This window comes from Schistocerca nitens, chromosome 4 (genome assembly GCF_023898315.1).
Source record: "Schistocerca nitens isolate TAMUIC-IGC-003100 chromosome 4, iqSchNite1.1, whole genome shotgun sequence".
Taxonomy (NCBI): domain Eukaryota; kingdom Metazoa; phylum Arthropoda; class Insecta; order Orthoptera; family Acrididae; genus Schistocerca; species Schistocerca nitens.
Window position 1 is genome coordinate 221,273,459 of NC_064617.1, and position 13,549 is coordinate 221,287,007.

The 13,549-nt window shown below is 47.6% G+C and overlaps 1 protein-coding gene across 1 annotated transcript in view; it reads left to right on the forward strand.

Annotated features, from left to right (window-relative positions):
• The window catches only part of LOC126253174 (neprilysin-1-like), a 615,357-nt gene that overhangs the window by 581,881 nt on the left and 19,927 nt on the right, over nucleotides 1–13,549 (forward strand). The window contains exons 10-11 of the mRNA XM_049954333.1: nucleotides 1,298–1,460; nucleotides 4,417–4,536. Of these exons, the coding sequence (XP_049810290.1) occupies nucleotides 1,298–1,460; nucleotides 4,417–4,536 (283 nt within the window). The remainder of the gene's footprint in view (nucleotides 1–1,297; nucleotides 1,461–4,416; nucleotides 4,537–13,549) is intronic.

The window sequence follows — 13,549 nt, forward strand, 5'->3', positions numbered from 1 at the left end:
AGAATCCGCCCAGCGGATTAACGACGAGGGTCGATTTGCCGGCCAGCCTGGATGTGGTTTTTAGGTGGTTTTCCACATCCCGCTGGGTGACTGCCGGGCTGGTCCCCATATTCCGCCTCAGTTCCACGGCTCGCAGACATCTGAACACTTTCACACTATTCCATGGATTACACTTGATGCGGACAGTTGGGGTACACTAATTCCGTCCTGGGGATATGAGGTGGCAGCAGGAAGGGCATCTGGCCACCCGTTCACCATTAACATGCCACATCCGATTAACGATGGCTGACCCTGCGTAACTGCGGGACAAGGCTCAAGTGATAGATGGATAGATGAAATAGTGTGTGTGTGTGTGTATGCTTGTGAATGGTTACTCACTATGTATGTGCATGTTTTGTGGCCCACCTTGATTAATTTGGAGTTGTCTGTAGTCCGTAAGTGTAATCGCCTTTATTTATTGTGAGATTGTAGTTTGTTTCTTGAATGGAATTCTCTTTGAAAACAGGGTTTTCAAGTATGGCTTTGTTTAGTTTCATTTGGTGGAAGGAATATAGGTCCATCGGTGTGTGCGTTTTAGCTAGATAGATGTACAGGTAAAGCGAAATATTTGATTCCAGTTGTGTGATTTTGAATTTTCTTTGTCCTTTCTGGACACTTTGAGATGCGCCAATTTTCGAGTATCTTGTTTTATGGTGGAATGTCTGGTATCGATATTTTCGTTTGATTAATCGAAATATTCGATTCCAATTTTGAGTTTTCTGTATTTTTTTCTTTTGATTTATTCTAAGGGAATTATTGTGCGCGATTTTTTCGATGTTTTGATTACTTTGATATGATCTTAGTTTCACTGTCTTTTTTTTCAGTTTGCACCCACCCCAAATCCCATTTTTCACAATGTTATCACGTTAGTTTCGTTTCATTAGCTGACTGACATGTTTCAGGTGTTTCTTATGTTTGTTTTCGATCGTAATGATTTAACTTGTGTTCGCCACTTCCAAGGATGCAATCAGCCTGTCATTAAATATTGTCTGCGGCTGTCTTAGAAACTTACATAAAACTATGCTGTTTACTTGAAATATGACATCATGGTTCAAAGTAGACAGGTGGAATCGGACCGTGCTCTAATCTCGGAAATGCCCTCCCAGGTACTGGGCTCCTCTATGCCCCAGTACCTGATCGCCACTTATTTGGCTGATATTGACTGCGCTGTTTAGGGGGTCGGAAATCGAACAGCCCATTCTGCCCTCCAGAGTGAAGCCGTATTTTACTTTAAATGCACAGCAATGTCTTTCTGCAGCTGAACGTGACGGAGGACCAGTTCCTGGTGAACATCCTGAACGTGCTGCGGTACGACGCCTACCACAACCTACAGAAGCTGCGCCAGCCCGTCAACAAGGACAAGTGGTCCACTGAGCCCGCCGTCGTCAACGCCTTCTACAACCCCAACAAGAACGATATAGGTAAGTGGCACTCTTTCCTTCTTCCTGGTAATCTCGATCAGCTGGGAAGCACCTGTGACAAAGCTCTTTTTGGGATGTAGTTTGTAACGTGTAAGACATTACTGAGATGAAATAATGCACCGTGATCCCAGATCAGTCGTACGGAGAGCAGTATTACAAAAAAATGGTTCAAATGGCTCTGAGCACTATGGGACTCAACTGCTGAGGTCATTAGTCCCCTAGAACTTAGAACTAGTTAAACCTAACTAACCTAAGGACATCACACACATCCATGCCCGAGGCAGGATTCGAACCCGCGACCGTAGCGGTCTCGCGGTTCCAGACTGCAGCGCCAGAACCGCGCGGCCACTTCGGCCGGCAGCAGTATTACAACCAGACCAATATACATTGTCACAAACAAATCGACTCACTTTTCAACTCTCGCCGTAATACTGTTGTTTCTAACGTTGTTTTTCTGCACGACGTGCTAACCCCATTGAATATTTACATGATACACTCACATTGACGTCACATAACGTCCTCGATTTATAAGGAGACATCCTTGATGCTGGTTTGAGTGGAACAGACACCTTACAAGTTTCATATCAGCGCACACTCCGCTGCAGAGTTAAAATCTCATTCTGGAAATATCCCCCAGGCTGTGGCTAAGCCATGTCTCCGCAATATTCTTTCTTTCAGGAGTGCTAGTTCTGCTAGGTTCGCAGGAGAGCTTCTGTAAAGTTTGGAAGGTAGGAGACGAGATACTGGCAGAAGTGGAGCTGTGAGGACGGGGCGTGAGTCGTGCTTGGGTACCTCACATGGTAGAGCACTTGCCCGCGGAAGGCAAAGGTCCCGAGTTCGAGTCTCGGTCCGGCACACAGTTCTAATCTGCCAGGAAGTTTCACCTTACACCTCTCCTAACGTATCATACACTGAAGCACCGAAGAAACTAGTATAGGCATGCCTATTCAAATAAAAAAATATGTAAACAGGCAGAATACGGCGCTGAGGTCGGCAATGCCTCTAAAAGCCGGCCGGAGTGGCAGAGTGGTTCTAGGCGCTAAAGTCTGGAACCGCGCGACCGCTACGGTCGCACGTACGAATCCTCCCTCGGGCATGGATGTGTGTGATGTCCTTAGGTTAGTTAGGTTTAGGTAGTTCTAAGTTCCAGGGGACTGATGACCTCAGAAGTTAAGTCCCATAGTGCTCAGAGCCATTTGAATGCCTATAAAAGACAACAAGTGTCTGGCTCAGTTGTTCGATCGGCTACTGCTTCTACAATGGTAGTTTATCAAGATTTAAGTGAGTTAGTGAGTTTGAACGTGGTGTTATAGTCGGCGCAAGAAAGATGGGACACAGTATCTCCGAGGTAGCGATGAAGTGGATATCTTCCCATAGGACCATTTCACGAGTGTACCGTGAATATCAGGAATCCGGTAAAACGTCAAATCTCCGACATCGCTGCGGCAGGTAAAAGGTCCTGCAAGAATGGCACCAACGACAGCTGAAGAGAATCGTTCAACGTGACAGAAGTGCAACCCCTCCGCAATATGCTGCAGATTTCAATGCGGCGGCATCAACAAATATCAGCGTGCGAACCATTCAACGAAACATCACCGATATGGGCTTTCGGAGCCGAAGGCGCACTCGAGTACCCTTGATGACAGTATGGCACAAAGTTTTACGCCTTGCCTGACCCCGTCGACACCGACATTGGACTGCTGATGACTGGAAACATGTTGCCTGGTCGGACGAGTCTCGTTTCAAATTATATTTAGTGGATGGACATGTTTTGGTATGGAGACAACCTCATGAATCAATGGACGCTGCACATCAGCAGGAGACTGTACAATCTGGTGGAGGCTCCATAAAGGTGTGGAGCATACGCAGTCGGAGTGGTATGGGACCCCTGATGCGTTTAGATACGAGTGACTGGTGACACGTACGTAAACATCCTGTTTGATTAGCTGCATCCATTCATGTCCATTGTGCATTCCGACGGAATTGGGCAGTTCCGGCAGTACAATGCGACACCCCACGCGTCCAGAATTGCTACAGAGTTGCTCGAGGAACACTCTTCTGAGTTTTAAACAGTTCAGCTGGTCACTAAACTGGCCAGACATGAACATTATTGAGCATGTCTGGAATGCTTTGCATCGTGCTATTCAGAGGAGATCTCCATCCACTCGTACTCTTACGGATTAATGGACATCCCTGCAGGATTCATGGTGTCAGTTGTCTCCAACACTACTTCAGATATTAGTCGAGTCCAGACCACGTCGTGTTACGGTACTACTGCGTGTTCACGGGGGCCCTACACTATATTAGGCAGGTGTACCACTTTCTTTTGCTCTTCCGTGTACATACCTGATTTTTCTGCAAGAAATATATGTGCCATGAAACATTCTTGAAGTGAAGTGCTTGCAACACGATGGCGCGGCAGCCCATTTTAAGGTCTCCGTTCGACAACATCTCGACGCGTTATTCAGGTAAAGCCTGATTCCTCACTAACATTATGGGATTTGACTGCTTTAGACGATTAGTTGTGAAGCTTCATAAGGAGACTTGTTTACGAGATCCCTGTACATCCAGAGATAGACCTTGATACATGAGCTACGGATATGGAAAAAATAATTCACCATTCATAAAGTACTTTATATCTGACTGAGCAGATAAAATCTGTGGAGCGAACCTGCTGGTCGTCATATGGAAGAGCTTTTAATTACATACATAAGTAACATCAATATTGATTAGAGAGTTAAAAATATGAGTCGATTTTGTTTTCCTCCTAACACGCAAACGGACTTCTTCGGCTCATTTGTTCATACGTTAAATGATACTATCTACATCACTTGTACAACAGCTAAAAGTGTGTGGTAGGAATTCGATACAAGTTTTCCGCGATGTTTCAGATAGCGAACTGCGCTGCAATCCTAGACTGAGAGCGCTTCTCAAGGAAGTATTTTCTGTGTTTCAGTGTTCCCGGCGGGCATCTTGCAGCCGTTGTTCTACAGCCAGCACTTCCCGAAGTCGCTCAACTACGGCGGCATCGGAGTCGTCATCGGCCACGAGATCACGCACGGGTTCGACGACAAGGGTAGGTCGTCAACTGAGTAGCGCGTTTGTGGCGCAACGAACAGCGGACAAGATGTGCTAAGGCGGACTGCAATGACAGCCGAAAACACTATGACCACTGCCCGCTGCGAGGCTGAATTCTGCTTAGAGGCATGGGACACGTGACGCGGTAAGGGATGTATGCAAGTGGCGAAGGAACGAATGGGGAATCATTGTAGCGATAGTGAGAGACGCAAATGGGGAAATCCACTGGCATTAGCTTCTTTAAACAAAGGAAGGCCGAGAGCCTTGGAACGAGCATCTAGGAACGCGGAAGTTACTCGGCTGTTTGCATGCAACTATAGTGAGCCTCTATGGGAAATGGTCGAGGTACGGTGGAGCCACAAGTAGGCGACAGGGGGTGTGGGGCGCCCACGTCCGTTCACAGAATATGGAGGACGGAGCGTTGCCAGATCTGTAAAGCAAAACAGGTCTCACGACAGAGGACATCGCCGGTGCGGGCATTAGTGTTTGGAGCACACTGTTCATTGCACATGTTGGGCATGGCGATTCGTAGCAGGCAAGCTGTACGTCCTCCCATGTTCATACAGTGAAATCGTGAATTACGATTGCAGTGGGAACGTGATCATCGAAATTGGACCATGGATCAATCGAAACTTCTCACCAGGTCAGATGAATCACGATTCTCGATACACCAGGTTGATGGTCGTGTCCGGGTGCAGTCTCAGCCGAGCGAACGAGCGTTTGCGACATGCATCGCACCATGGATGTCGGCTGGTGGGGTCATTACAATGCTGTTGGAGACGTTCACCTAGACCTCCATGTGTCCTATGGTAGTTGTAGTGGACTGACAAGCCAGCCAGTCCACAGTGACGGGTAACCGAAAGGCACGCGTACACACACGCCGACTAGCGTTAAGTCTGAAACAGGATACGTGATGAAAGCTATAAAGAAAAGAACGGAGCTTCTCGTATTTAATTCCTTGTGGTACATTTCTCTTGATAATACAAGTGAGACTCTCTCCAGATATGGTTAATGGCGCCTTGCTAGGTCGTAGCCATGGACTTGGCTGAAGGCTATTCTAACTGTCTCTCGGCAAAGGAGAGAAAGGATTCGTACGTGTAGTCGCTAGCAATGTCGTCCGTACAACTGGGGCGAGTGCTAGTAAGTCTCTCGAGACCTGCCGTGTGGTGGCGCTCGATCTGCGATCCTGACAGTGGCGACACGCGGGTCCGACATGTACTAATGGACCGCGGCCGATTTAAGCTACCACCTAGCAAGTGTGGTGTCTGGCGGTGACACCACATTCCTCCCCCGCAAATCGGCGAACGGTCGTGTGATAAGGCTTCCGCCCGCCGTGGGGAGGACCCCATGTTGACGTATGCGATGAGGTGGGGAGCCTAACAACAGGCGAGGCTGTGCCACCCGCACCCGGCCATTCGGTCCGAGGGGAGCTAGGAAACGCCTGAAAACCTAGTCCAGGGTGCACGTCAACATGCGGTGTATGCGCCCATAATGAGACAGGAGGGGCCGAAGGGTCGACCTCCATGCGGTCGGGGCACCCGACGGGCGAAGACGACATCTGGTCCGGAGCGGGCAATAGTTTCATGGCGGATGACGGCTGGTCACGGGAAGCGATCGGCGGCGCGGGACCCAGGGAGGCGCCCGGCGGCAGCAGCGACGCGTCCGCTGCGGGCGGCGCCGGCGGGAGAACGGGCGGCGGCGGCGGCGGCGGCGGCGCGTCGCCATGGGGCAAAATGGAAGGCATCGTCGGTAACACCTGGGGATGAGGCGAGCCAGTAGATGGGTCCCCAGGGCGCTGACCGGACGGCACCGTTGCTGAAAACAGACGGGGAGCGGCAGAACCCGGGCGACGACAGAGGCGCAGCTGATTGAGATGCCGACGCACCTCACCGAGGCCCCCAAAACCAAATACATCGCGCAGCCGAGGCAGCGAAGAATGCGCCCTGCGAGCCAACGCCGTGAACCTCGATAGTTGCGATAAAATACAACGTCGCCAGGAGCAAAAACAGGAGTCTGCCGCGGCACAGGAACCTGATGCGGCGGATGCATCAAAGACATCAAGGTTCGATGAGGACGACCGTGGAGCAACTCAGCTGGCAAGCGACCATCGCGGGGCTGAGAGCGATATGAGGACAAAAAGAGCAATAACGCGTCCTCCCGAGAATGCGACTCTTTCAACTTCAACATCTGTGACTTGAAAGTCCGGACCAACGTTCAGCGGCACCGTTAGACTGAGGCGAAAACGGCGCGGATGTCAGATGTTGAATACCATTGGCCTTGCAGAATGACTGAAATTCTGCGGACATGAATTGTGGGCCATTGTCGTAGCAACAAAACGCAAAACAGTAGCAAGGACAGGGTCAGCAGCTGTGGCTGTAGCGACACGACGAAAATCAATCGGAAACGATTCGACCACGTTATCAGTTTCCGCAGCAATGAACATGCACGCAAGTTCGGAAGAATCGAATGCTTTATCCTCAGCAACAGGCAAACGGGACAACGCAGCAGCGTTGCCGTGCTTAGCAGCGGACCGATACAAGATATCGTAGCGATTGGCGACCTCATCACGCAATGCGTGGGGAACATTGCGCGCTCTGAAAATTTCGGTGGCGCGTTTACTTTCAGTTCCAGATGTGCTTCATAGTTCTTAGCGCAACCAAGGCCCGGTGCAAAAATGTCTGCAAATTCCTCACATAGACGAGAAACACTGAAGGCACAGTCTCGTTCACTGATAGGACCTGATTTACTATAGACATGTTAAACAACTGAAATAAATCTAAACCAAACAAGTTCACTGCAGTAGAAGAACGAAGAACGTAAAATGACACAAGTTTTGTTTGTCCCTTGTATGTTGCAAGAAGAGTGCACTGTCCTAACACAGGGATCTGCTGTCCTGAATAACTATTTAACTGAACATTTGCGGCACGCAATGGCGGTTTGCCCAGTTGTTTGTACGTGTCGTGATTGATCAATGAAACTGCAGCTCTGGTATCGAGCTGGAATGGGATCACTTTGCCTTCAAAGTCCAAGTCTACAAAAAGTTTATTGTCCTGCTGACGACAAGAGCGACTTTCACTTGCAATTTGAACTGAGACAGGTACAGAAGCACTTGCGACTTGACGGGATGTCCGGCGACGTCGACGCACACTTTTTGTGGGACGAACACAGTCACTGTTAGCGAGAGGAACACTGGGCGGAGTGGCAGTAACGACATGAATGTCCATGGGCGAAGGTTCCCGAGCCTGAGTGTCCTTGGTTCGATTCCAGCGCGAAGCAAAGGGCCTGGAATGGTTGCGATTGTCTGATCTGAGCATTTTCTGGCAAACACTTTGAACATGTCCTTTCTTATGACAGTAAAAGCAAATAGCTTGGCGGGACGGGCAATTGTCACGCGAATGTCTAGTTGCACACCGCAGGCATGATTTCACTGCATTTGCTTGCCTACGCGGCACACGTGGAGAGCTAGGCGGCTGCTGCACGGGCGAGCGCGAGGGCTGTTTAGCGTTCCGTGCAGCGGGCCCGGCGGGCCGGTTAATGTGACACACGGCCGGTGAAGTTTCAAATGATTCCTGAGCAAAGTCAAGTGTGTCTTGCCTGTCCAATATGTCTATCACTTGTTGAAGGGAGGGATTGACTAGTTTCAAAATCTGTTCCCGTATGTGAACATCAGAAACGTTCTGTGCAATTGCATCACGCACCATTGTATCTGAATAAGGAAGTCCACATTCACATTCAAAAGCACAATCCCTTGTAAGGCCTTGCAAAGTTGCAACCCACTCCCGATTAGTCTGACCTGCTGTACGTTTTGTACGAAAGAACGTATACCTTTTTGCAACGACATTTACTGTTTCTTTGAAATAGGCATCTAAAGCAGACAAAATTTCTTCGTATGACAGAGTTGCTATGTCGCGCCGGGGAAACAATTTCACTATCACACGGTAGGTGGACACACCTACACACGAAAGCAAAAACGGCTGCTGCTCATTACCTTGAATTCTGTAGGCGGCGAGATGAAATCCAAATTGTCGTGACCATTCCGTCCAAGACTCCTCGTCCGCTTTATATGGACGAAACGGTGGTGCAACTGCGTGTTGTGGATGCGGTAGCGATGAAGCGGCGGCGGCCGCATCGGTTTGCAGCGCACGTTGACCCTGGACGAGTTGTCCAAGGGCATCCAATAACACCTGCGTCTGCCGATTCTGCAAGCGATAAAATTCGGACAGTACATCTGGAGAATGTGGCGAAGCCATGACACAAGCAAATTAGTGCAAAGTAGAAAGAACACGTTTACACTCGTCGCCAATGTAGTGGATTGACAAGGCAGCCAGTCCACAGTGACGGGTAACCGAAAGGCACGCGTACACACACGCCGACTGGCGTTAAGTCTGAAACAGGATACGTGATGAGAGCTATAAAGAAAAGAACGGAGCTTCTCGTATACTTAACTTTAATTCCTTGTGGTACATTTCTCTTGATAATACAAGTGAGACTCTCTCCAGATATGGTTAATGGCGCCTTGCTAGGTCGTAGCCATGGACTTGGCTGAAGGCTATTCTAACTGTCTCTCGGCAAAGGAGAGAAAGGCTTCTTACGTGTAGTCGCTAGCAATGTCGTCCGTACAACTGGGGCGAGTGCTAGTAAGTCTCTCGAGACCTGCCGTGTGGTGGCGCTCGATCTGCGATCCTGACAGTGGCGACACGCAGGTCCGACATGTACTAATGGACTGCGGCCGATTTAAGCTACCACCTAGCAAGTGTGGTGTCTGGCGGTGACACCACAGTAGTAATCCAAGGCACCAAGACACCAGTCAGTGGACTATGTGAATACTGTTGCAGACCCTCTCCATCCTTCATGCTTACTCTCTTGCCCGAGGTGGCTGCATCCCCCAGCAAGATAATGGTTCATCTTAAAAGACCGTAATCCTGAGATAATGTTTTGACGAGGATTATAGTGAACTCACATTGATGTCCTGGCTACCGAATTCGCCTGAATGATGAACAAATGTAGGATGCTATCGGGCGACAGTTTCGTGTCCACAAACTACGGGCCCTTAATTTATGGGATTTCCAGAAACTGCGCTTAGATATCTCGTGCCACATACGCCCGGAAACCTACCATAATCTTATCGAATCCATGACACATGGAATCGCTGCAATATTTCTTTCCGAATGTGGACCAACACGTTGTGAAAGCAGATGGTCATATTGTTTAGGCTCATCAGTATATATATATATATATATATATATATATATATATATATATATATATGTGTGTGTGTGTGTGTGTGTGTGTGTGTGTGTGTGTGTGTGTGTGTGTGTGTGTGTGTTGCTACTTCTTTAACTTAGCAGTGTAAATTAAGTGAAGTCTCCAGCGTACACCAAGCATGGACCCAAATCTGTCTCCTGACATCTGTTTTGGGATCTTCGTCATTTCTCTGCTGAAGCTGGGTTGGATACCTCCTGTTACCTCCTCCCAGCTATTATACGGCTGTAACAACTATCCTCATTGCAGTATTCAATACAGAAATACGATATAATAAAAGCAACTAAAGGAACCAAATATCTTTAGAAGAAGGTTAAAATTTAGGCCGCTCTAGTGATAAGCGGAAATTAAATATATTGAAACAGTCAATGACATAGCCAAGATGGCCACTCAAAGAAGTACAATTTCATGAAACTACCACCATCAGGCCTAATGTAGAGCCTTGTACCACAAAGAAGCAAGGGAGAGGATAATGTTATGGGTGGCTGTTATCCTGGTATCCTCTCTCTGCAACACAAATGCACATGTGAATTAATACAGTTCTTTATTTACATGAACTGGAAACTTTAATTAATTTGGTCCATGTGTTGTGGTACAAGCTCATTAGAAGTGGTTCTCTTGCAGACTGATGTAAAATACAATTCCGGTTGAGGTAAACTAGTCCCACTCTAGTCACTAATCTGGTCGCTGTGTACTGCCATAGCCTGTGATGAATTAAACCCGCTCCACACGTAAACTGTCAGACGCCAAATAGTATGACTGAGTGTGTGCGAGAGTGAGTGAGTGTTTGAGGCTTTCTGGTGAGCAGCGGCGGCCTAAATACATGCTGTAGAGAGGGCGTTGGCGGTGTGTTGCTTGTGGGTGTGTCTCTGGCCTCTCTTGTGATAGGCGCGCTTGATCCAGCGCTTACTAATCGATCTTCGCTTCATCTTTGCCGACCGATGTGCTGGCGACAGCTTACACCAGCACACATAAAGGATACTTTGTAAGGAGGAGCAACACCGCCGCGCGGAATGGGCACGTGGTCTAAGGAGTCATTGCACGGATTGCACGGCCTCTCCCATCAGAGGTTCAAGTCCTCCCTCGGGCAAGGTTGTGTGTGTTGTTCTTAGCATAAATTCGTTTAAGTAGGGTGTAACTCTACGGACCAATGACCTCAGCAGTTTGGTCCCTTAGGAATTCACACATATTTGAACATTTTTTGTGCAAAACACTATCATGAAGAGTAATTTCATGAATTGAGAAATAGGAACTAGAAATACCTTTGTACATTCCTTCGAAGCTTTTGTTCAACACAATGCGGCAAATAAAAAAGTTACAAGGCAGTGTACATGGTTTATGCTTCAACGTGAAATCTTTATTAATAGACGTACTGCCGGAAGCCACAGTCAACATTTAACGTAAACATGTGGCACCAAAGAGTGTGGTGGGTCAATATAGATGTAAATCCAAAAGTTCCTCATGGAAATGTGTTGGAATCCTGCTGTTCATTTCCACAAAAGGTTAGTCAGGAGATCTCGGTGAATTCGAACGTGGACCAGTCATTGGATGTCACCTGAGTAACAGAACTATCAAGAAAATTTCAACCTTTCTAAAGCTGCACAAGTCGACTGTTGGTTATGTGACAGTGGAGTGTAAAATCGGAGGAACAACCACACCTAAACCAAGACCAGATAGCAGGTAGACGACAAGTACTGACGGACAGAAACCATTGAGCATTGCAAAGGATGGTTGTAAAAAGTGGCATGAAATCAGCCGAAGGAATATTTCGTAACTTTCAAAGCGTACCAGCAGTCCAGCTAGCACAATTACTGTCCATATGCAGTTAAAAAGTATGTTCACTGGTGGGGCAGCTCCTCATAAGCAATACATTTCTGTATTCAGTGTTAAGTGATGTTTGAGGAGGTATAAAGAGCGACGTCACTGGATAGTGAGTGATTGGGAACGAGTGATCTGGAGTCATGAATCAAGCTATACCCTGTGGCAATCCGATGGAAGGATTTGGAATCGGCTTCTTGGCGTTGGGGCTATCATTTACAACTCGATATCAGATTTGGTGTTTCTGAAGGGTAAAGTAACCGATGTCAGCTACACTGCACAGGCTGTTATCCCGTGTTACTGCTATTTCTTTTCTAGGCGCGCAGTCCGGAACCGCGCGACTGCTACGGTCGCAGGTTCGAATCCTGCCTCGGGCATGGATGTGTGTGATGTCCTTAGGTTAGTTAGGTTTAAGTAGTTCTAAGTTCTAGGGGACTGATGACCACAGTAGTTAAGTCCCATAGTGCTCAGAGCCATTTGAACCATTTTTTTGCTATTTCTTCGACATGACCGTGATGTACTTTTTAATAGGAAAATACACGTCCACATACCGATGCTGAGACTCTTCGTGCACAGTAACTGCCCAGACCAGCAAGATCACCACATCTCTCGCCACACATATGGGACACGATGAAGTGAGAACTTAATCGTTCTGCAAGGCCTGCAAGAACCATTGCGCGAATTGCTATAAAAACCGCAAGAGGTTTGGGACAGTCTATCGCCAGATGCCATTCGGCACCTTTATGACCGTTTGCATGCGAGAATATATGTCTGTGTTGCCGCCAGAGGGGGTTACATTGTGTATTGATGCAGTTGTCTGGGCAGTCTTCAATGTGACATGTGTGTTTCATTTGGTCTGAATTTATCATTCAATTTTACAATGACGAACTAATTGTCACCTCATTTGTAAATAAAATGACCTTGTCCTTGATGCTGTCGCATTTTTATTTTCTGTCATTATACTAGTGTGACGTAGAGTGGATGCCCAGCATAGCTCCTTGTGGGATCCTGCCTATTCGGCTCTTATACTGTGCCTAGGAAGCTGTTTCATCGGATAGCTAGACGACATACAAGTAAATCATATTAATGAAGTTTATTACAGTAATTAAATTCGCAATAATTAACTTTAGTTTTTACATGATGGATCGCAAGCAATTGGCGACATGCAAATAACCGATGTCCTTCGCTTTATACGAGGGTAGTCCCAAAAGTAAGGTCTCCTATTTTTTTGTAAGTACATTGACCTGTTTATTTCTACAATGGTTTACATCAGTTTACAGCTTGAACATTTACACTATTGGCCATTAAAATTGCTACACCAAGAAGAAATGCAGATGAGAAACGGGTATTCATTGGACAAATATATTTTATTAGAACTAACATGTGATTACATTTTCACGCAATTTGGGTGCATAGATCCTGAGAAATCAGTACCCAGGACCACCACCTCTGGCCGTAATAACGGCCTTGATACGCCTGGGCATTGAGCCAAACAGAGCTTGGATGCCGTGTGCAGGTACAGCTGCCCACGCAGCTTCAACACGATACCACAGTTCATCAAGGGTAGTGACTGACGTATTGTGACGAGCCACTTGCTCGGCCACCATTGACCAGACGTTTTCATTTGGAGAGAGATCTGGAGAATGTGCTGGCCAGGGCAGCACTCGAACATTTTCAGTATCCAGAAAGGCCCGTACAGAACCTGCAACATGCGGTCGTGCATTATCCTGCTGAAACGTAGGGTTTCGCAGGGATCGAATGAAGGGTGGAGCCCAGGGTCGTAACACATCTGAAATGTAACGTCCACTGCTCAAAGTGCCGTCAATGCGAACAAGACGTGACCGAGACATGTAACCAATGGCACCCCATACCATCACGCCGGGTGATACGCCAGTATGGCGATGACGAATACATGCTTCCAATGTGCATTC